The sequence below is a fragment of the Chiloscyllium plagiosum genome, unplaced genomic scaffold (genome assembly GCF_037043375.1).
Source record: "Chiloscyllium plagiosum isolate Xiang-an unplaced genomic scaffold, Cpla_swu_hap1 HiC_scaffold_26, whole genome shotgun sequence".
NCBI lineage: Eukaryota > Metazoa > Chordata > Chondrichthyes > Orectolobiformes > Hemiscylliidae > Chiloscyllium > Chiloscyllium plagiosum.
In genome coordinates this window covers 53,876,713-53,899,965 of record NW_028270164.1, presented here as the reverse complement: position 1 = coordinate 53,899,965, position 23,253 = coordinate 53,876,713, and the positions used below count along the sequence as shown (strand labels likewise).

General features: G+C 51.6%; 1 protein-coding gene across 5 annotated transcripts in view; it reads left to right on the top strand.

The window, feature by feature from the left end:
- LOC148145183 (patatin-like phospholipase domain-containing protein 2) overlaps positions 1 to 23,253 on the top strand; it is an 81,718-nt gene that overhangs the window by 22,308 nt on the left and 36,157 nt on the right. For 4 of the 5 annotated variants that reach the window (XM_087973749.1, XM_087973747.1, XM_087973748.1 and 1 more), the window contains 3 exons: positions 1,889 to 2,095; positions 5,426 to 5,486; positions 13,724 to 13,900. In XM_087973749.1, coding sequence (XP_087829875.1) covers positions 1,889 to 2,095; positions 5,426 to 5,486; positions 13,724 to 13,900 — 445 coding nt within the window. The remainder of the gene's footprint in view (positions 1 to 1,888; positions 2,096 to 5,425; positions 5,487 to 13,723; positions 13,901 to 23,253) is intronic. The other variant, XM_087973751.1, reaches the window with a different exon arrangement.

The following is a 23,253-nucleotide window of genomic DNA, read 5'->3' as shown; positions in this document are numbered from 1 at the left end:
AGCATGTAGACAATTATCTCAACTTGAGCCAGGATAACTCCAACATCTTCATATGGATACGCGAGTTTGTGAAGAGACATCACAATATTGTTTACAGGCCAGGGTGTGAGACATTGGTGTAAGCAATGATTTCATCCTCCAGTGAAACAGATGATACAGCTGCATTGTATGTGACCAACCATCTATCATACACAATGGATCTTGCAGCCTATGGTGGGGTTTTGTGGGTGAAGAATAGATATTTGAGGTATATGGGGTAATTACATACAATGGAAGGAAACAATTGAAGGGGATCTCCTGGTTATAATGGGATGGTTAAGAATGTAATTAGCTGCGTGCAGTTCAATTGAACATCGAGGCTGTATTTGACTGAATGTCACATCAAGGACCTCTAACATAACTGGGATAAATGGGTATTAAGGGACAGATTCTCCACTGATTAGAGTCATACCTGACACATAGGAAGATGATTGTAATTGTTGGAGGTCAGACATCTCAGCTCCAGGATATATCTACAGGAGTCCCTCAGGGTAGTGTCCTCGGCCCAACAATTTTCAGCTGCTTCATCAATGACCTTCCCTCCAGCATAAGGTCAGAAGTAGGGATATTCGCCAATGATTGCACAGTGTCCAGCACCATTCATGACTCCTCAGATACTGAAGCAGGGCCATGCTCAAATGTAACAAGATTTGGGCAGTATCCAGGCTTGGGCTGACAAGTAACATTTGAGTCACACAAGCACCAGGCTATGACCATCACTAATAAGAACCAATCTAAACACTGGCCTTTGACATTCAATGGTGTTACCATCACCTAATCTCCCACTATCAACATCCTGGGGGTTACCATTGACAAAGAACTTAACTGGGCTCACCATATAAATATAGCGGCCATAAGAACAGGTCAGAGGTTAGGAATACTGTGGTGAGTAACTCACCTCCTAACTCCCCAAATCCATCTACAAGGCACAAGTCAGGAGTCTGATGGCATACTCCCCACTTGCCTGGATGAAGGCAATTCCAACAATGCTCAAGAAGCTTAATACCATCCAGGACAAAGCAGCTTGTTTATTAGCACTATAAACATCCACTCCATCCACCATCAATGCTCAATAGTACATATCTATGGTTATCTACAAGAAGAACTGTAGGATTTCACTCATGATCCTCAGAACACACCTTCCAAACCCATGACCACTTCCATCTAGAAGGACAAGGGCAGCAGATACATGGGAATATTATTACCAGCAAGTTCCCCTCCAAGCCACTCACCATCCTGACTTGGAAATACATCGCTGTTCCTCCACTGTCAATGGGTGAAAATCCCCATACTCCCTCCCTGACATCACTGTCGGTGTACCCACAGCACATGGACTGCAGCAGCTCAAGAAAGCTTGAACCTTCATTCTGTTCAGAACCCTAGAGTGCATTTCTTTATTAAGTGAAGCTAAGCAGAGTCACATAATCCTAAAATCTACATTTGTTACAGTTAAGAAAGATAGTACAATATTAGATTGACCAGTGATTATACATTGTGTGATTATAACTACGTAATCTTGAAATGTTAATTTCTCTTCTAATCAGAACTGTTTCCTGAAAAATGTTTCATTTATTGAAACGTGAGAGAATTCTAAGCTCCCGGTGATTGGGGTGAGGGGATCAGGTTAAAGGAATAAAATAGTTAACCTGAGCCCCCAACCCGATTGCAAACTTGCTTGCTTCTGTTTTTACTCTGCGAGATTTCAAAGCATTTGAACAACTTGTACTGGAGAGTCCAGGTTTATTTTTTAATATTTTAACAAGGCCCAGGGAGTGCAATCAATGGTGAGTCTGGGTTGGATCATGCTTTGGGTGACAGTGAATGTTAGTATCTGCGATTCCTTTGGCAGCGATATGTTGACGGAGGGTTTACCAACATGCAGCCTTTAGACGATGCGAGAAACACCATCACCATTTCACCGTTTGCAGGAGAGATGGATATTTGTCCCAGGAACGCTGCTGACTGCTTCCTCATCTGGTTTGGGAAATGTAGCTTCGTGTTATCGCCTGAGAACCTGCAGCGTGTTTCATCCGCTCTCTTCCCACCTCAATCTAAGGTAACCCGACACCCATGAGACCCTCTTCCACACTCTGTTCCCTTCCTTCTCACCTCCTTTCGAAAACAGTCAATGGATGGCCAGCTTACACGAGGCCATTGTCATCTTCCTATCCCTTTCTCTCTGCCTTCTAGCCTCTGGTGAAAGGACTGCTCCCAGCACTGTGACTGAGTTTAATCTTGGGTAATAAGGCTGGGCAAGTGGTTGAAGTAGCAATGGGGAGCAGTTTGAGCCAGCGATCATAACAAACTTAAATCTAACAGAGTTATAGAAAGGGACAAGAATGGGCTTGAAATCAAAGTTGTAAACTAGCGGAAAGCTGGTGTTCATAAGATCAGACATGATTTGGCCAGAGTGGATTGGGAATAGGTACTTTCAAGTAAATCTGTCTCAGAACAATGGGATATATTTAGAATCTAGAGTCATAGAGATGTACAGCATGGAAACAGACCCTTCGGTCCAACCCGTCCATGCTGACCAGATATCCCAATCCAATCTAGTCCCACCTGCCAGCACCTGGCCCATATCCCTCCAAACCCTTCCTATTCATATACCCATCCAAATGCCTCTGAAATGTTTAATTGTACCAGCCTCCACCACTTCCTCTGGCAGCTCATTCCAGACACGTACCACCCTCTGCGTGAAAACGTTGCCCCTTAGGTCTCATTTATATCTTTCCCCTCTCACCCTAAACCTATGCCCTCAAGTTCTGGACTCACCAACTCCAGGGAAAAGACTTTGCCTATTTACCCTATCCATACCCCTCATCATTTTGTAAACCTCTATAAGGTCACCCCTCAATCTCCGACACTCCATGGAAAACAGTCCCAGTCTGTTCAGCCTCTCCCTATAGCTCAAATCCTCCAACCCTGGCAACATCCTTGTAAAGCTTTTCTGAACCCTTTCAAGTTTCACAACATCATTCTGATAGGAAAGAGACCAGAATTGCACGCAATATTCCAACAGTGGCCTAACCAATGTCCCGAAAAGCGGCAACATGACCTTCCAACTCCTGTACTCAATACTCTGACCAATAAAAAAAAGCATATCAAACGCCTTCTTCACTATCCTATTTACCTGCGATTCCACTTTCAAGGAGCTATTTCAGAAGGAAATATGGAGAGTACAGGGCTAACGTATTCCAAAGAAGACAAAAGGTGAATTTCAATGGATATGCAGCATTGGGTTAAGAGAAAAAGGGAGGCTTATGAAGTCTACCGAGGGCTAAATAAAAGAATAACAAAGGCTCAAAAGGAGGATAGAGTGTGCAGGAAGGCACTCAACTTTCTGCATCCAATGGGGGTCCCACATGGGTCAGTGTTAGGGACCTTGCTGTTTGTGGTTTGTGTAAATGATTTAGAATCGAATGTAGAAGGGTTGATCAGTAAGTTCGCAGAAATTCCAAGAGTTGAGGGTTATAAATAATGAGGAGGATAGCCTCAGATTACAGGAGGATATTGATGGGCTGGTTGGGTTGATCAATAGCAAATAGAGTTCAGTCTGGATAAATGTGAGGTGATACACTTGGGTGGGACAACCCATAGCAAGGAGATACATGATGAGCAGTAGGACCCTGGGAAGCACTGAGGATCAGAGGGACCTCGGTGTACAGGTACACCACTCCCAAAAGATATCAGCACAGGTGGGTAAAGTAGTTCAGAAGGCAAATAGGTTCCTTGCCTTTTATAAGCCGAGGTATAGAGTTTAAGAGCAAGGAGGTGATGCTGAATGGCATAAAAAGTTCGTTGGGTCACAGCTAGAGTATTGTGTGGAGTTCTGACCCCACATTATAGGAGGGAAGTGGCAGCCCTGGAGAGGATGCAGAGGAGATTTACCAGGATGTTCCCTGGGCTAGGGATTTCTGTTATGGAGACAGATTGGACAAACTGGGATTGTTTTCTTAGAGCAGAGGAGGTTGAGAGAAGACATTATTGAGATGCATACGCTGATGAGGGACATTGATCGGGAAGACAGGAAGAAATGTTTCCCTTTGATGGAGGGATCAGTGACCAAGGGGCAGAATGTTTACAGGAGTTGTGAGGAAAAATGTTTTCACCCAGCGGGTGATGGGAATCTGGATCTCAGTGCCTGTAAGGATCGACGAGGGAGAAACCCTCAGCATTTAAGGAGTATTTAGATTATACACTTTCATTGCCAAGGTATACCAGGCCATGGGCCAAGTGCTGGAAAATGGGATTAGATTAGTTAGGTGGTGGTTTTTGATTAGAGCGCACACGATGGGCCGAAAAACCTTCCTCCGTGCTGGAGATCTGTCTGACTCCATGACTTTTCTCCTGTCCCTGAATCACAAAGTCTCAGAATTACTACGGTGCAGAAGAAGGCTATTTGGCCCATCATGCCTGCCCTGTCTCTGTGATCTAATCAGTTGTTAATAGCAAGTCTGGCTCCATTGTCTCGGGCCAGTTCCCTCTCATTTCCCCACACCATTATTATCCAAAAGACAATACAATGTCCTCTTCAATAGCCTCAACTGAACCTCCCTTCAACACATTTCCAGGCAGTGCACCCCAGACCCCAACTGTGTGAAAACATTTTCTTTCATGTCATCTATACCTTGTTAGTCCTGTCTGGAGGGTTAGTGGAATTGAGTGGAGATTGGTGATGCAGTGAGCTTGAGCAGTGATTTGTTGGGTAGGTTGTCCATTGGGAGCATCACTGTGGCTTTTCTCTGGAATGGTTATAGTGATGACCTACACCACCTGCTGCAGATTCATGTGAATCGGGGCTGTACGTTGTGACACTCTGATTGTGCCCCTCGCCCAGGCCAGAAAGAGCAGGTTCAGTTCCACTTGCCCTGGAGCTGTGCATTAAGATGGCCAAATGGGCTGATCAGACTTGGAGCCTTCCATGCCTGTCTGTGCCAGTGAAGTGCCACTCCCTCCTGACGTGGGAATGAGTGGTTAGTGGCTCACTGCCCAGTGGGCGGCACGGTGGCACTGTGGTTAGCACTGCTGCCTCACAGCGCCGGAGACTCGGGTTCAATTCCCGCCTCAGGCGACTGACTGTGTGGAGTTTGTACATTCTCCCCGTGTCTGCGTGGGTTTCCTCCGGGTGCTCCGGTTTCCTCCCACAGTCCAAAGATGTGCAGGTTAGGTGAATTGGCCATGCTAAATTGCCCGTAGTGTTAGGTAAGGGGTAAATGTAGGAGTATGGGTGGGTTGCGCTTCGGCGGGTCGGTGTGGACTTGTTGGGCCGAAGGGCCTGTTTCCACACTGTAATGTAATCTAATCTAATCTGAAGCAGGAAGCAGCTCCTGGTGGTTCTTTAGCCTGTGTGTGGAACCTGTAACAGTGACATTTTGTGTTTCAGATTCTGCGGAGGTTTCTCTGGAATGGTTATCGTGATGCCCTGCACTACTTGCTGCAGAATGGTGAGTCTGGATTCATGTGGGTCAGGACTGTAGGTTGTTACAATTCCAGGTGGTGTGCTTACTGAACAAGTCCCATTCCAGAGTGAAACCCAGCTTGTTAGTTCCCAACGTTGCTCCTTTTTAACCATGGAGATCAGTTGTTGAACACACAAGTGGCTGCTGGTATACTTTTAACGTGGAATAAGATGTTTATTAAAGGAGGAAGAATGTGACAGATTACAAAAGACAGTTTGGAAAGAATTAATGACAAACATCATAAAAGGATTCAAGCTCTCACTGTTCTCGATATCCTTCAAGCCTCCTGAACCTCAGTGAAGTATTAATGTTCTGTCTTTGTGAAGACCCCTTGTTCACAATTGGGTTGCTATAGCTGCATTTAGTTTCCTTTCATTGAATATGCAGCAACTAGATAGTTTCTCTTTCACCTGGTGTCACTCACTGAGAGTCCTAAAGTAGATTGCAATCTAGCTCACAGTCAGTTTAATTTCAGAGCAACCATGAGTTCACTAACATCCAGTGTCAGCATCCCTTCACCCTCTGGCACGTGACACACAATCTGACTTTCCCGAACAGTCTCTTTCTCTGTATCTTTGGACTCCTGTTGCTTGGCAATAGCACGTTTTCTTTCCTCTCATACTTTTTATTAAAATAATGCATTGAAATGTTAACAGAAAGAACTGTGGATGCTGTAAATCAGAAACAGAAACAGAAACCTTAGTCCACTCCTCCTTCACTCACAACAACCCCCCACAGCCCCATGGCACCTTCCCCTGCAACCGTAGAAGGGGTAACACCTGTCCATTTATTTCCTCCCTCCTCAGTATCCAAGGGTCCAGACATACAGCAGCACTTTACCTGCACTTTTTACAATCTAATCTATTGTATTCACAATGTGGTCTCCTCTACACTGGGGCAACTAAGTGTAGACTGGGTGACCGCGATATAGTATATCTCCGCTCTGCCTGCAAAACAGATCCTGAGCTTCCAGACGCCTGCCACTCCAACACACCACCCTGTTCCCTGGCCAATATCTCTGTCTCAGGCTTGTTGCAGTGCTCCAGTGAGAGACGAAGAAACTGCAGATGCCAGAATCCAAAGTAGACAAGCAGGAGGCTGGAAGAGCACAGCAGGTTTCTGAAGAAGGGTTCCATCTGAAACATTGACTTCTCCACTTCCTGATGCTGCCTGGCTTGCTGTGTTTGTCCAACCTCCTGCAGTGCCCCAGTGAAGCTCAGCTCAAGCTGGAAGAACAGCACCTCATTTTCTGCTTGGGAAGGCTGCAGGATTCTGGACTCACTGTCGAGTTCAACAACTTTAGGGCTTGAGCTCTCCCATGACGTTACCCCAAACTCCATTCACCAGGCCTTGTTATCACATGGTCTGCTATTACACACACCCATTGTTTTCCATTAGCAGTCTCCATTAACAGCTATTTGCCCTCCTAACCAGATCGTTATTGACTCCTTTGTCTGTCCAACGGTTCTTCTTGCTCTTTGACTCTCCCCTCACTTATCATTTATTCCTTACCCCCCCCTCCCGAACCATTAACTCTGCTTTCCCTCCACAGCTGCTGCCAGACCTGCTAAACTTTTCCAGTAATTTCTGTTATTGCATTGAGATATTAAATCATCCCCATGTCGTATCAACAAACGATTGGAGGCACTGGATATTGCAAAGGCTATGAGCTGTGGTAATGTTCGTTAGCCAAGGAACAGGGTGGTGTGTTGGATCAATCTGAATGATGGGCAACAATGAAGTGAAGAATAGGGTGATCTTGCTTTAATTGTATGGGGCTTTGATAAGACCACATCTGGAGAAGTATGTTGAGGGTTGGATTCCTTGATGAGGGATCGGCTTGTATTGGAGGCAGTTCAGAGAAGATTCAGTCAGCTGATTCTTGGTTGAGTAGATTGGGCCTGTACTCTGGGGTTTAGATTAGATTACATGACAATGTGGAAACAGGCCCTTCGGCCCAACAAGTCCACACTGACCCGCCGAAGAGCAACCCACCCATACCCCTACATTTACCCCTTACCTAACACTACGGGCAACTTAGCATGGCCACTTCACCTGACCTGCACATCTTTGGAGTGTGGGAGGAAACCGGAGCACCTGGAGGAAACCGGCGCAGACACGGGGAGAATGTGCAAACTCCACACAGTCAGTCGCCTGAGGCTGGAATTGAACCCGGGTCTCTGGCGCTGTGAGGCAGCAGTGGTAACCACTGTGCCACCGTGCTGCCCACACAGTTTAGATTCCTGGTTGAGTAGATTGGGCCTATACCCTGGGGTGTAGATTCCTGGTTGAGTAGATTCGGCCTGTACTCTGGGGTTTAGATTCCTGGTTGAGTAGATTGGGCCTATACCCTGGGGTGTAGATTCCTGGTTGAGTAGATTGGGCCTGTACTCTGGGGTTTAGATTCCTGGTTGAGTAGATTGGGCCTATACCCTGGGGTGTAGATTCCTGGTTGAGTAGATTGGGCCTGTACTGTGGGGTGTAGATTCCTGTTTGAATAGATTGGGCCTGTACTCTGGGGTGTAGATTCTTGGTTGAGTAGATTGGGCCTGTATTCTGGGGTGTAGATTTCTGGTTGAGTAGATTGGGCCTGTACTCTGGGGTGTAGATTTCTGGTTGAGTAGATTGGGCCTGTACTCTGGGGTTTAGATTCCTGGTTGAGTAGATTGGGCCTGTATTCTGGGGTGTAGATTTCTGGTTGAGTAGATTGGGCCTGTACTCTGGTGTTTAGATTCCTGGTTGAGTAGATTGGGCCTGTACTCTGGGGTGTAGATTTCTGGTTGAGTAGATTAGGCCTGTACTCTGGAGTTTAGATTCCTGGTTGAGTAGATTGGGCCTGTACTCTGGGGTGTAGATTCCTGGTTGAGTAGATTAGGCCTGTACTCTGGGGTTTAGATTCCTGGTTGAGTAGATTGGGCCTGTACTCTGGAGTTTAGATTCCTGGTTGAGTAGATTAGGCCTGTACTCTGGGGTTTAGATTCCTGGTTGAGTAGATTGGGCCTGTACTCTGGGGTGTAGATTCCTGGTTGAGTAGATTAGGCCTGTACTCTGGGGTTTAGATTCCTGGTTGAGTAGATTAGGCCTGTACTCTGGGGTTTAGATTCCTGGTTGAGTAGATTGGGCCTGTACTCTGGGGTGTAGATTCCTGGTTGAGTAGGTTGGGCCTGTACTCTGGGGTGTAGATTTCTGGTTGAGTAGATTAGGCCTGTACTCTGGAGTTTAGATTCCTGGTTGAGTAGATTGGGCCTGTACTCTGGGGTGTAGATTCCTGGTTGAGTAGATTAGGCCTGTACTCTGGGGTTTAGATTCCTGGTTGAGTAGATTGGGCCTGTACTCTGGAGTTTAGATTCCTGGTTGAGTAGATTAGGCCTGTACTCTGGGGTTTAGATTCCTGGTTGAGTAGATTGGGCCTGTACTCTGGGGTGTAGATTCCTGGTTGAGTAGATTAGGCCTGTACTCTGGGGTTTAGATTCCTGGTTGAGTAGATTGGGCCTGTACTCTGGGGTTTAGATTCCTGGTTGAGTAGATTGGGCCTGTACTCTGGGGTGTAGATTCCTGGTTGAGTAGATTAGGCCTGTACTCTGGGGTTTAGATTCCTGGTTGAGTAGATTGGGCCTGTACTCTGGGGTGTAGATTCCTGGTTGAGTAGGTTGGGCCCGTACTCTGGGGTGTAGATTCCTGGTTGAGTAGGTTGGGCCCGTACTCTGGGGTTTAGATTCCTGGTTGAGTAGATTGGACCTGTACTCTGGGGTTTAGATTCCTGGTTGAGTAGGTTGGGCCTGTACTCTGGGGTTTAGCTTCCTGGTTGAGTAGATTGGACCTGTACTCTGGGGTTTAGATTCCTGGTTGAGTAGATTGGGCCTGTACTCTGGAGTTTAGATTCCTGGTTAAGTAGGCTGGGCTTGTACTCTGGGGTTTAGAAGAATGAGAGGTGATCTCATTGAAATGTAAGATTCTGAGGGTGATTCAAGAGGTTAAGGAGACAGCTTAAAAACCAGAGTATTTGTTTCCATTTGAAGATATGAGTAATGAAGTAAGACAATTGGTGCCTTGAGGCTGCTCTGTCATTAAATAAGATTGTGGCTGATTTGACTGCAATCTCAAAAATCACATCCTGCTTAACCCTGATAACACGTCACCCCTTTACTTAACAAGAATCTCTGCTTTAAAAATATTCACGTATTCTGCCTCCATCTGCCTCCTTTTCAGGAAGAGCAGTACAAAAATTATGATACCTTTGAGAAAATAAATTTGCCTAATCTCTATTTTAAACGGTGACCACTGATCTTTAAGCAATGACCTTTGGTTTGAGATTCTCCCACAAGGGTAAACATCATCTCCCTATCCACTCGGTAAAGCACCCTCAGGATCGTAAATGTTTCAATCAAGTCTGCTCTTGCTCTGCTAAACCGCAGTGAATACAAGCCCAGTTTGTCAAACTGAGTCATAAGGCGACTCCTCATTTCATGTGGAGAAAGTGAGGTCTGCAGATGCTGGAGATCAGAGCTGGAAATGTGTTGCTGGAAAAGCGCAGCAGGTCAGGCAGCATCCAGGGATCAGGGGAATCGACGTTTCGGGCATAAGCCCTTCTTCAGGAATGAGGAAAGTTTGTCCAGCAGGCTAAGATAAAAGGTAGGGAGGAGGGACTTGGGGGAGGGGCGTCGGAAATGTGATAGGTGGAAAGAGGTCAAGGTGAGGGTGATAGGTCAGACTGGGGTGGGGGCGGAGAGGTCGGGAAGAAGTTCATAGCCAACTGCCACCACGATATTAACCGCCACCTGAACTCCCCCACCCCACTCATATGGAAGTTTCTTTTGGGGCCTTGGAGGGAGGTGAGGGGGGAGGTGTGGGCGCAAGTCTTGCACCTCCTGCGGTTGCAGGGGAAGGTGCCGGGAGTGGAGGTTGGGTTGGTGGGGGGTGTGGATCTGACGAGGGAGTCACGGAGGGAGTGGTCTTTACGGAATGCTGATAGGGGAGGGGAGGGAAATATATCCTTGGTGGTGGGGTCCGTTTGGAGGTAGCGGAAATGACGGCGGATGATGCGCTGTACATGGAGATTGGTGGGGTGGTAGGTGAGGACCAGTGGGATTCTGTCCTGGTGGCGGTTGGAGGGGCGGGGCTCAAGGGCGGAGGAGCGGGAAGTGGAAGAGATGCGGTGGAGGGCACCGTCGACCACGTCGGGGGGGAAATTGCGGTCCTTGAAGAAGGAAGCCATCTGGGTTGTACGGTTTTGGAACTGGTCCTCCTGGGAGCAGATGCGGCGGAGTCGAAGGAATTGGGAGAATGGGATGGCGTTTTTACAGGGGGCAGGATGGGAGGAGGTGTAGTCCAGGTAGCTGTGGGAGTCGGTCGGTTTGTAGTAGATGTCCGTGTTGATTCGGTCGCCTGAGATAGAAATAGAAAGGTCGAGGAAGGGGAGGGAGGAATCTGAGACTGTCCAGGTGAATTTGAGGTCGGGATGGAAGGTGTTGGTGAAGTGGATGAACTGTTCAACCTCCTTGTGGGAGCACGAGGCGGCGCCGATACAGTCATCGATGTAGCGGAGGAAAAGGTGGGGGTGGTGCCAGTGTAGCTGTGGAAGATGGACTGTTCCACATATCCTACGAAGAGGCAGGCATGGCTGGGGCCCATGCGGGTGCCCATGGCTACTCCTTTCGTTTGGAGGAAGTGGGAGGATTGGAAAGACAAGTTGTTCAGGGTGAGGACCAGTTCAGTCAGTCGAAGGAGGGTGTCAGTGGAAGGGTGCTGGTCGGTACGGCGGGAAAGGAAGAAGCGGAGGGCTTTGAGTCCTTCGTGATGGGGGATGGAGGTGTACAGGGACTGGATGTCCATGGTGAAAATAAGGTGTGGGGACCGGGGAAGCGAAAATCATGGAGCAGGTGGAGGGCATGGGTGGTGTCACGAACGTAGGTGGGGAGTTCTTGGACTAAGTGGGACAGGACCGTGTCGAGGTATGCAGAGATGAGTTCGGTAGGGCAGGAGCAGGCGGAGACAATGGGTCGGCCGGGGCAGTCAGGTTTGTGGATTTTGGGCAGGAGGTAGAAGCGGGAGGTGCGGGGTTGTGGGACTATGAGGTTGGAGGTGGTGGATGGGAGATCCCCTGAGGTGATGAGGTTCTGGATGGTCTGGGAGATGATGGTTTGGTGGTGGGGGGTGGGGTCATGGTCAAGGGGGCAGTAGGAGGAGGTGTCCGCGAGCTGGCGTTTGGCCTCAGCGGTGTAGAGGTCGGTGCGCCAAACTACTACCGCGCCTCCCTTGTCAGCTGGTTTGATGGTGAGGTTGGGGTTGGAACGGAGGGAGTGGAGGGCTGTGCGTTCCGAGGGTGAGAGGTTGGAGTGGGTGAGAGGGGTGTGGGAGTTCAGGTGGCGGTTAATATCGCGGCGGCAGTTGGCTATGAAGAGGTCGAGGGCAGGTAGGAGGCCAGCACGGGGTGTCCAGGTGGATGGGGTGTGTTGGAGGCGGGAGAAGGGGTCGTCAGAGGGTGGGCGAGAATCTTGGTTAAAGAAGTGGGCGCGGAGGCGAAGGCGGCGGAAGAATTGTTCGATGTCACGCCGCGTGTTGAACTCATTAATCCGGGAGCGTAGGGGAATGAAGGTGAGGCCCCTGCTGAGGACTGATCTTTCATCCTCAGAGAGGGGTAGGTCTGGAGGGATAGTGAAAACACGGCAGGGCTGGGAGCTAGGACCTGGTGTGGGGCCGGAGCTGGGTGTGGGGGTGGGGTGAGGTCTGGGGGCGGGGACGGGGATCAGCGTGGGGGCGGGGTTGGGCGTATCGGCGTGGGGGCGGGGTTTGGCGTTCCATATCCGCCACAGATTCACCTGCACCTCCACACACATCATCTATTGCATCCTCTGCACCCGATGTGGCCTCCTCTATATTGGGGAGACAGGCCGGCTACTTGCGGAGCGTTTCAGAGAACACCTCTGGGACACCCGGACCAACCAACCCAACCACCCTGTAGCTCAACATTTCAACTCCCCCTCCCACTCCACCAAGGATATGCAGGTCTTTGGACTCCTCCATCGTCAGACCACAACAAAACGACGGTTGGAGGAAGAACGCCTCATCTTCCGCCTAGGAACCCTCCAACCACAAGGGATGAACTTGGATTTCACCAGTTTCCTCATTTCCCCTCCCCCCCCCACCCTGTCTCAGTCAAATCCATCAAATTCAGCACCGCCTTCCTAACCTGCAATCTTCTTCCCGACCTCTCCGCCCCCACCCCAGTCTGACCTATCACCCTCACCTTGACCTCCCTCCACCTATCACATTTCCGACGCCCCTCCCCCAGTCCCTCCTCCCTACCTTTTATCTTAGCCTGCTGGACAAACTTTCCTCATTCCTGAAGAAGGGCTTATGCCCGAAACATCGATTCCCCTGTTCCCTGGATGCTGCCTGACCTGCTGCGCTTTTCCAGCAACACATTTCCAGCTCCTCATTTCACGTATCAGTTTGGTAAACTGCTTCCAATGCATTTATATCATTCCTTAAATAAGGTGACCAAAGCTGTACACAGTGCTCCAAATGTGGTCTCAACAGTGTCCTGTCTAACTGATACGTAACCTCCCTACTTTGGAATCAATTTCTTTCACAATAAATGATGAACTTTCCTGATTACCTGCTGTACCTGCAGATGAACCTTATGTGATTCATCTACAAGGATATCCAGATCTCTTTGCATCACTGAGCTCTGCGATCTCTCACCATTTAGGTAATGTGCTTTTTTTGCTCTTTCTGTCAAAATGGATAATTTCACGTTTTCCTACATTATACTGCATTTCACAAATCGTCAGTCCACTCACTCACTTATATACTTTTGTAGTCTCCTTCACAACTTACTTCTTACCCACCTTTGTGTTGTCAGCGATGATACCTTCTGTCCTATCATCGAGATCATTTATATAATTGGAGGTTGACTGACAGGAAGGAGGCTTGATGAAATATTCAGACCTGGGTGTAGATGGGAGCCAGAGTTATTACCAACTTGATGATGTTACCACCATCTATAATGCCATATCTGTTGGCATTCTCCTTCAAATACGCTTCCATAATGAAATGTTGAAAGCATTTAGTTAATGAAGGTTTAGATGGTTTTTCGACGTTTTGTGACTCATCTGGTCATACATTGAACATATGGATCTCAGCAACAGATGGCCAGATAAAGGTTGGGGAGGCTTTCTATTGTTGCCAAGTCTTGGTCGAAATGCTGTCCTTGTTCCTAGACCTGCTGAGTCCAGATGCCTTGATAGTATCCAAGGTTCTATCAAGTCAGTGCTGTAACCCTCACACTCCCTCACAAAGGGGTGGGCAAGACACCAAGCAGCTGGAACAGGAGACATGCTTCAAGGTTGGCTCTCTCCAAGACAGACCATCTCAACACAAGACCCAGATCCTTGGAGGTACCAATTTCATATTTTACTGGTTATCCTCATTCTCTGAAGGCCCCATTGGTATTTTTCTTTCCACGTATTGTTAGTTAGCTGGTGTACAAAGGACAGTTGATTAATGGAACTGAGCAGTTCCTTCAGTGTCAATGGGTGAAAATACAGGAGCTCCCTCCCCAACGACATCCTGGGTGTCCCAGTTCCAAATAAGCTGCAGTGATTCAAGAAGGCAGCTCACCACCACCTTGAGGGTGAGGTGTCGCTGGCTGAGGCATGACCTTATAGAGATTTATAAAATCACGAGGGGCATGGATAGGGTGAACAGCAAAGGCCCTTTTCCCCACGAGGGTGGTGAAGTCCAAAACCGGAGGACATAGATTTAAGGTGAGAGGGGCAACTTTTTCACACAGAGGGTGGTGCGTGTATGGAATGAGCAGCCAAAGGAAGTGGTGGAGGCTGGTACAATTACAACATTTAAAAGGCATCCAGATGGGTATGTGAATAGGAAGGTTGAGAGGGATATGGGCCAAGTGCTGGCAAATGGGACTAGGTCAGCTTGGAATGTCTAGCTGGCATGGACAAGTTTGGCTGAAGGGTCTGTTTCCATGCTTTATGACTCTATGACTAAGGGTTGGGCAATAAATGCTGGCCCAGCCAGCAACACCCACATCCCACATAAACACTTTAAAAACAATTCCAGCCTCCAGTGGCAGAGCAGCATCTCGGGAGTAAGGGTAACAGGAAAAGGGCACTGGAAACTTCCAGAATGAGCTCAAGCATTCACAGCATTCCAGGGGGAAAAGGAAATAAAACAATTGGATTGTTAATGGGGTAAATATCTTGGCCTGTGAGAATGATACGTTAACTTTCCTGTCTGAATGGTACTTGTAAAATGGTAGATGTGTTTTAAGCACTGAATTGGACCCAGATTAACTGCTGAGTTGTGAATTACGTGGAAGGGCAGGAGCAAGCCAAACCCAGTCAGTCTCTTGGACATTTCCTACCTTTCCCTTTGATGGTGTCTAACTGTACGTCAATTCCAAGTACTGCTCATTGCTTCAGATCTTTTGACATGCTTCCCTCGAAAACCCTCTTGATCTCAGTCAGGAAGGAAAGCTCCAGTTGTCTCCACATCCACCTTTTTGAGATTTCCAGAGTACCACTCCCCTTTCACTTCCTGGTTTTCCTCCTGAATATGTCCAGGTCTGCCTTTCATCTCCTATTCTCTTTATTCTGGGTTCCCCTGTCAGCCCTGTCACTGGAACCTCCAGCTGTCTGTCTCCTGGGCTTGGTGTCCAGTGAGGTACGCTGGGATGTTCTGTCTGAAGGTGTACAATGAATGGAAATTATTGCTACACACAGACACAACACTCCTTGCCCTTTCTGTATTTCAGCTCCACACTCTGTGCGAGTGTGTGAAATGTATCCTTCTTTTCAGAGCAAGGCTTGGGTGAAATGAAAGACTGTGTTTATTTCATCACAAGCACCAGCTGGTTCAAAGCATTTTATAGCCCATGAATAATGTTTTGAATTATTCATAGTTGCCAATTAACACGCAGTGAAACAGTGATATTAATGTCCATGAAGAAGGAGGCTATCTGGAATGTCCTAGAGTGGAATTAGTCCTCCTGGGAGCAGATGCAGTGGAGGTGGAGGAATTAGGAGTAAGGAATGTAAAGAATACCCTCTCCTCCACCTTGAGACCCTTCAACCCCTCGGGATCAATGTAGATTTCACCAGTTTCCTCCTCTCCCCTCCCCTCACCTTATCCCAGATCCAACCCTCCAACTCAGTACAGCCCTCGTGAACTGTCCTACCTGTCCATTTTCCTTCCCACCTATCCCCTCCACCCATCGCTCTGAGCTATCACAATCACACCCCACCTTCGTCTACCTATCGCCTTCCGAGCTACCTCCTCCCCAGCTCCCTCCTCCCCATTTATCTCTCAGCCCCCTTGGGCCCCATACCCCCATTCCTGATGAACAACTTATGCCCAAAACGTCGACTCTCCTGCTCCTCGGATGCTGCCTGACCTGCTGTGCTTTTCCAGCACCATGTTACAACTCTAATCTCCAAGCATCTGCAGTCCTCACTTTCTCCTCGTTGATTATAACCCATCTGCTATGCCTCTTCCAAGGAACTTTCCCCATTCCTGAAGAAGGGCTTATGCCCGAAACGTCGATTCTCCTGTTCCCTAGATGCTGCCTGACCTGCTGCGCTTTTCCAGCAACACATTTCCAGCTCTGATCTCCAGCATCTGCAGACCTCACTTTCTCCTCTTCCAAGGAAACCTACATTGAAGAAGTTCTCCTCTCACGGAGTCTCTCTCTCTCACTGAGTCTCTCTTTCATGGAGTCTCTCTCTCTCACGGAGTCTTTCTCTCACTGAGTCTCTCTCTCTCTCTCACTGAGACTCTCTCTCACTGAGACTCTCTCACTGAGACTCTCTTTCACGGAGTCTCTCTCTCTCACTGAGACTCTCTCTCTCGCACTGTGTCTCTCTCTCTCACTGGGTCTCTCTCTCACTGAGTCTCTCTCTCTCACTGAGACTCTCTCTCTCGCACTGTGTGTCTCTCTCTCTCTCTCACTGAGTCTCTCTCTCTCACTGAGACTCTCTCTCTCGCACTGTGTGTCTCTCTCTCTCTCTCACTGAGTCTCTCTCTCTCACTGGGTCTCTCTCTCTCTCACTGCACCAACACCCGCGCTCCCCCATTGGATGATCTCCTCTGCCCTGAATCTCTCAGCCACGTCCTGAAGCAGACTCAGTACCACAGCCACATCTCCTCCATCAGTGCCTGCCTACGAACCAAGTGATCCCACATGGACTCAGAGCCACATTCAGAACATCACCATTTGGACCAAACCAGAAGAACCAGTAACTGCAGCAAATCCAAAGCTGCCAGAAACGGCACTCCCCCCGGATCCTCCACTCCAACCGCGCGGTCACACTCTCCCTGCAGTCAGACCCAGCTCAGCGTCACACTCTCCCTGCAGTCAGCCCCAGCTCAGGGCCACACTCTCCCTGCAGTCAGACCCAGCTCAGGGCCACACTCTCCCTGTAGTCAGCCCCAGCTCAGGGCCACACTCTCCCTGCAGTCAGACCCAGCTCAGGGTCACACTCTCCCTGCAGTCAGCCCTGTCCCAGCTCAGGGTCACACTCTCCCTGCAGTCAGCCCCAGCTCAGGGCCACACTCTCCCTGCAGTTAGACCCAGCTCAGGATCACACTCTGCCTGCAATCAGCCCCAGCTCAGGGTCACACTCTCCCTGCAGTCAGCCCCAGCTCAGGGTCACACTCTCCCTGCAGTCAGCCCCAGCTCAGGGCCACACTCTCCCTGCAGTTAGACCCAGCTCAGGATCACACTCTGCCTGCAATCAGCCCCAGCTCAGGGTCACACTCTCCCTGCAGTCAGCCCCAGCTCAGGATCACACTCTCCCTGCAATCAGCCCCAGCTCAGGGTCACACTCTCCCTGCAGTCAGCCCCCGCTCAGGATCACACTCTCCCTGCAGTCAGCCCCAGCTCAGGGCCACACTCTCCCTGCAGTCAGCCCCAGCTCAGGGCCACACTCTCCCTGCAGTCAGCCCCAGCTCAGGGCCACACTCTCCCTGCAGTCAGCCCCAGCTCAGGGCCACACTCTCCCTGCAGTCAGCCCCAGCTCAGGGCCACACTCTCCCTGCAGTCAGCCCCAGCTCAGGGCCACACTCTCCCTGCAGTCAGCCCCAGCTCAGGGTCACACTCTCCCTGCAGTCAGCCCCAGCTCAGGGCCACACTCTCCCTGCAGTCAGCCCCAGCTCAGGGTCACACTCTCCCTGCAGTCAGCCCCAGTTCAGGGCCACACTCTCCCTGCAGTCAGCCCCAGCTCAGGGTCACACTCTCCCTGCAGTCAGCCCCAGCTCAGAGTCACACACTCCCTGCAGTCAGCCCCAGCTCAGGGCCACACTCTCCCTGCAGTCAGCCCCAGCTCAGGGTCACACTCTCCCTGCAGTCAGCCCCAGCTCAGGGCCACACTCTCCCTGCAGTCAGCCCCAGCTCAGGGTCACACTCTCCCTGCAGTCAGCCCCAGCTCAGGGTCACACACTCCCTGCAGTCAGCACCAGCTCAGGGTCACACTCTCCCTGCAGTCAGCTCCAGCTCAGGGTCACACTCTCCCTGCAGTCAGCCCCAGCTCAGGGTCACACTCTCCCTGCAGTCAGCCCCAGCTCAGGGTCACACTCTCCCTGCAGTCAGCACCAGCTCAGGGTCACACTCTCCCTGCAGTCAGCACCAGCTCAGGGTCACACTCTCCCTGCAGTCAGCACCAGCTCAGGGTCACACTCTCCCTGCAGTCAGCACCAGCTCAGGGCCACACTCTCCCTGCAGTCAGCCCTGTCCCAGCTCAGGGCCACACACTCCCTGCAGTCAGCCCCAGCTCAGGGCCACACTCTCCCTGCAGTCAGCCCCAGCTCAGGGCCACAGTCTCCCTGCAGTCAGCCCCAGCTCAGGGTCACACTCTCCCTGCAGTCAGACCCAGCTCAGGGTCACACTCTCCCTGCAGTCAGCCCTGTCCCAGCTCAGGGTCACACTCTCCCTGCAGTCAGCCCCAGCTCAGGGCCACACTCTCCCTGCAGTCAGCCCCAGCTCAGGGTCACACTCTCCCTGCAGTCAGCCCCAGCTCAGAGTCACACACTCCCTGCAGTCAGCCCCAGCTCAGGATCACACTCTCCCTGCAATCAGCCCCAGCTCAGGGTCACACTCTCCCTGCAGTCAGCCCCCGCTCAGGATCACACTCTCCCTGCAGTCAGCCCCAGCTCAGGGCCACACTCTCCCTGCAGTCAGCCCCAGCTCAGGGCCACACTCTCCCTGCAGTCAGCCCCAGCTCAGGGCCACACTCTCCCTGCAGTCAGCCCCAGCTCAGGGTCACACTCTCCCTGCAGTCAGCCCCAGTTCAGGGCCACACTCTCCCTGCAGTCAGCCCCAGCTCAGGGTCACACTCTCCCTGCAGTCAGCCCCAGCTCAGAGTCACACACTCCCTGCAGTCAGCCCCAGCTCAGGGCCACACTCTCCCTGCAGTCAGCCCCAGCTCAGGGTCACACTCTCCCTGCAGTCAGCCCCAGCTCAGGGCCACACACTCCTTGCAGTCAGCCCCAGCTCAGGGTCACACTCTCCCTGCAGTCAGCCCCAGCTCAGGGTCACACTCTCCCTGCAGTCAGCCCCAGCTCAGGGCCACACTCTCCCTGCAGTCAGCCCCAGCTCAGGGCCACACTCTCCCTGCAGTCAGCCCCAGCTCAGGGTCACACTCTCCCTGCAGTCAGCCCCAGCTCAGGGCCACACTCTCCCTGCAGTCAGCCCCAGCTCAGGGCCACACTCTCCCTGCAGTCAGCCCCAGCTCAGGGTCACACTCTCCCTGCAGTCAGCCCCAGCTCAGGGCCACACTCTCCCTGCAGTCAGCCCTGTCCCGACTCAGGGTCACACTCTCCCTGCAGTCAGCCCCAGCTCAGGGTCACACTCTCCCTGCAGTCAGCCCTGTCCCGACTCAGGGTCACACTCTCCCTGCAGTCAGCCCCAGCTCAGGGCCACACTCTCCCTGCAGTCAGCCCTGTCCCGACTCAGGGTCACACTCTCCCTGCAGTCAGCCCCAGCTCAGGGTCACACTCTCCCTGCAGTCAGCCCCAGCTCAGGGCCACACACTCCCTGCAGTTAGCCCCAGCTCAGGGTCACACTCTCCCTGCAGTCAGCCCCAGCTCACGGCCACACTCTCCCTGCAGTCAGCCCTGTCCCATCTCAGGGTCACACTCTCCCTGCAGTCAGCCCCAGCTCAGGGCCACACTCTCCCTGCAGTCAGCCCTGTCCCAGCTCAGCGTCACACTCTCCCTGCAGTCAGCCCTGTCCCAGCTCAGGGTCACACACTCCCTGCAGTCAGCCCCAGCTCAGGGTCACACACTCCCTGCAGTCAGCCCCAGCTCAGGGTCACACTCTCCCTGCAGTCAGCCCCAGCTCAGGGTCACACTCTCCCTGCAGTCAGCCCCAGCTCAGGGTCACACTCTCCCTGCAGTCAGCCCCAGCTCAGGGTCACACTCTCCCTGCAGTCAGCCCCAGCTCAGGGTCACACTCTCCCTGCAGTCAGCCCCAGCTCAGGGTCACACTCTCCCTTCAGTCAGCCCCAGCTCAGGGCCACACTCTCCCTGCAGTCAGCCCTGTCCCAGCTCAGGGCCACACTCTCCCTGCAGTCAGCCCTGTCCCAGCTCAGGGTCACACTCTCCCTGCAGTCAGCCCCAGCTCAGGGTCACACTCTCCCTGCAGTCAGCCCCAGCTCAGGGTCACACTCTCCCTGCAGTCAGCCCCAGCTCAGGGTCACACTCTCCCTGCAGTCAGCCCCAGCTCAGGGTCACACTCTCCCTGCAGTCAGCCCCAGCTCAGGGTCACACTCTCCCTGCAGTCAGCCCTGTCCCAGCTCAGGATCACACTCTCCCTGCAGTCAGCCCCAGCTCAGGGTCACACTCTCCCTGCAGTCAGCCCTGTCCCAGCTCAGGGTCACACTCTTCCTGCAGTCAGCCCCAGCTCAGGGCCACACTCTCCGAGACCTACAAAGGATTCTTGCTGTTCTTCTTCCTGTGAGGAATCCACACGCTCAACAAATGCTTTTTCTCCACCGTATTGGTCATCAAGGAACGTAAATACACTAACCTTTCGTCTACTTACCTCCACACTCGGGATTCCTCAAGCTTCCTTCTCTCGGCCTCCGGACGCCAACCACCATCCCCGTGGCAGCCGATTATGTCACCTTCGTTCCTGCCGGCTCACAGACCACAGCCACCGCCCAATATGCCGCGCCTACACCATCGCTGCCAGAGCCACTGCCGCTGACACCACTGACAAGACGACCCGGCACCTCTCTCCACCCCTATGGTTGCTGCGGCGTCAGCCACTCCCACTCCCCACCGATGTCACTCACTGGAACACTGCCAACAAACACGCAGCCACCACATGGAACCTCACCTCCACCCTCGCGGGTGCCACCGGCTGCACCGTTTCCGCACCCTCCCACCCCCGCGGTGTGCATCAGCCATGTTACCATGGCCACACCCACTCCAGACAAAGTCTCTGCCCCCAATCCCAACTCCAGCCCCACACCAGGTCCTAGCTCCCAGCCCTGCCTGGTTTTCATCCCCCCTGCCCCCTCCCCCCAACCTCCGCCTTATTGAGGATGAATGATCAATCCCTCCATCTCCTCCATGACCTTTGGTTCCCTGGCCCCCTACGCCTTATCTTCACCATGGATGTCCAGTCCCTATACACATCCATCTGCTGTGGTGATGGCCTCCAAGCCTGCCATTTCTTTCTCTCCCACCAACCAACCAGTCCCCTTCCACTGACACACTCATTCAATTGGCTGAACTGGTCCTCACCCTTAATAATTTCTCCTTCCAATCCTCCCACTTGCTTCAGCCCCAAGGGGTAGCCATGGGCACCTGCATGGCCCCCAGCTATGCCTGCCTCTTCATTGGCTATGTTACACATAACCATTCCCCAGCTTTTCCTCCACTATATCGATGACTGCATCGGTGCCACCTCATGCTCCCATGAGGAGGTTGAGCAGTTCATCAACTTCACCAACACCTTCCACCCCGACCTTAAATTTACCTCGACCATCTCAGACAGCTCCCTCTCCTTCCTGGACCTCTCCATCCCCATCAATGGCGACCAACTCAACACGGACATTAACTACAAACCCACCGACTCCTACAGCTACCTGGACTACACCTCCTCCCACTACCCCCTCCCAAATAAAAATGCTATCTCTTACTCCCAATTCCTCCGCCTCTGCTGCATCTGCCCCCAGGAGGACCAATTCCACTACAGAACATCCCAGATGGCCCCCTCCTTCAGGTATCACAACTTCCCCTCCCATGTGGTCAATAATGCCCTCCAGTGCATCTCCTCCACTTCCCACACTCTGCCCTTAAACCCCACCCCTCCAACCGCAACAAGGACAGAAGCCCCCTAGTCCTCACCTTCCACCCACCAACCTCTGGATAATTCGCATCATCCCCCACCATTTCCACTGCATACAATCAGACCCCACCACCAGGGATATATTCTCCTCCCGACCCCTGTCAGCGTTCCGCAGGCCATTCTCTTCCCAACTCCCTTGTTAGGTTCATGCACCCCACCAGCCCACACCCTACTCCCGGCACTTCCCCTGCCATCGCAGGAATTGCAAAACCTGCGCCCACACCACTCCCCTCACCTCCGTCCAAGGCCCCAAAGGGTCCCTTCCACATCCAGCAGAGATGTTCCTGCACTTGCACACACGTCATCTACTGTGTCTGTTGCTCCTGATGCGGTCTACTCTACATTGGGGAGACGGGACGCCAACTTGCGGAACGTTTCAGAGAACATCTCTGGGACACATGCAGTAAACAATCCCATTGCCCTGTGGCTGGGCACTTCAACTCCCTCTCCTACTCCGCCAAGGACATGCGGGTCCTGGGCATCCTCCATCACCAAACCCTTACCATCCAACGCCTCAAGAACGAACACCTCATCAACCGCCTCAGAAACCTCCAACCACAAGGGATCAATTTCACCAGTTTCCCCATTTCCCCTCCCCCACCTTAACCCAGTTCCAACCTTCCAACTCAGCACTGCCTTCATGACCTGCACTGCCTGTCCATCTTCCTTCCCATCTATCCACTCCACCCTCCTCTGTGACCTATCACCTTCTCCCCGACCTTCATCGACCTATCGCATTCCCAGCTACCTTCCCCCCAGCTCCACCCCTCTCCTATTTATCTCTCAGCGCCCTTGGGAAACCAGCCTGATTCCTGATGAAGGGTTTAGGCCCAAAATGTTGACTCTCCTGCTCCTCGGATGCTCCCTGACCTGCTGTACTTTTCTATGACCACACTTTTTGACCCTGATCTCCAGCAGCTGCAGTCCTCAATTTCATCCAGTTGCACAAACTAAGGGTCAGTTTACAGTGGGGTCTATTTCGCCGGGAATACCCCAGTTACTGTCGGAGTTTACCATGGGGTCTATTTCCCCTGGGAATACCCCAGTTACTGTCGGAGTTTACCGTGGGGTCTATTTCCCCTGGGATTACCCCAGTTACTGTCGGAGTTTACCGTGGGGTCTATTTCCCCTGGGATTACCCCAGTTATTGTGGGAGTTTACAGTGGGGTCTATTTCCCCTGGGATTACCCCAGTTATTGTGGGAGTTTACAGTGGGGTCTATTTCCCCTGGGATTACCCCAGTTATTGTGGGAGTTTACAGTGGGGTCTATTTCCCCTGGGATTACCCCAGTTATTGTGGGAGTTTACCGTGGGGTCTATTTCCCCTGGGATTACCCCAGTTATTGTGGGAGTTTACAGTGGGGTCTATTTCCCCTG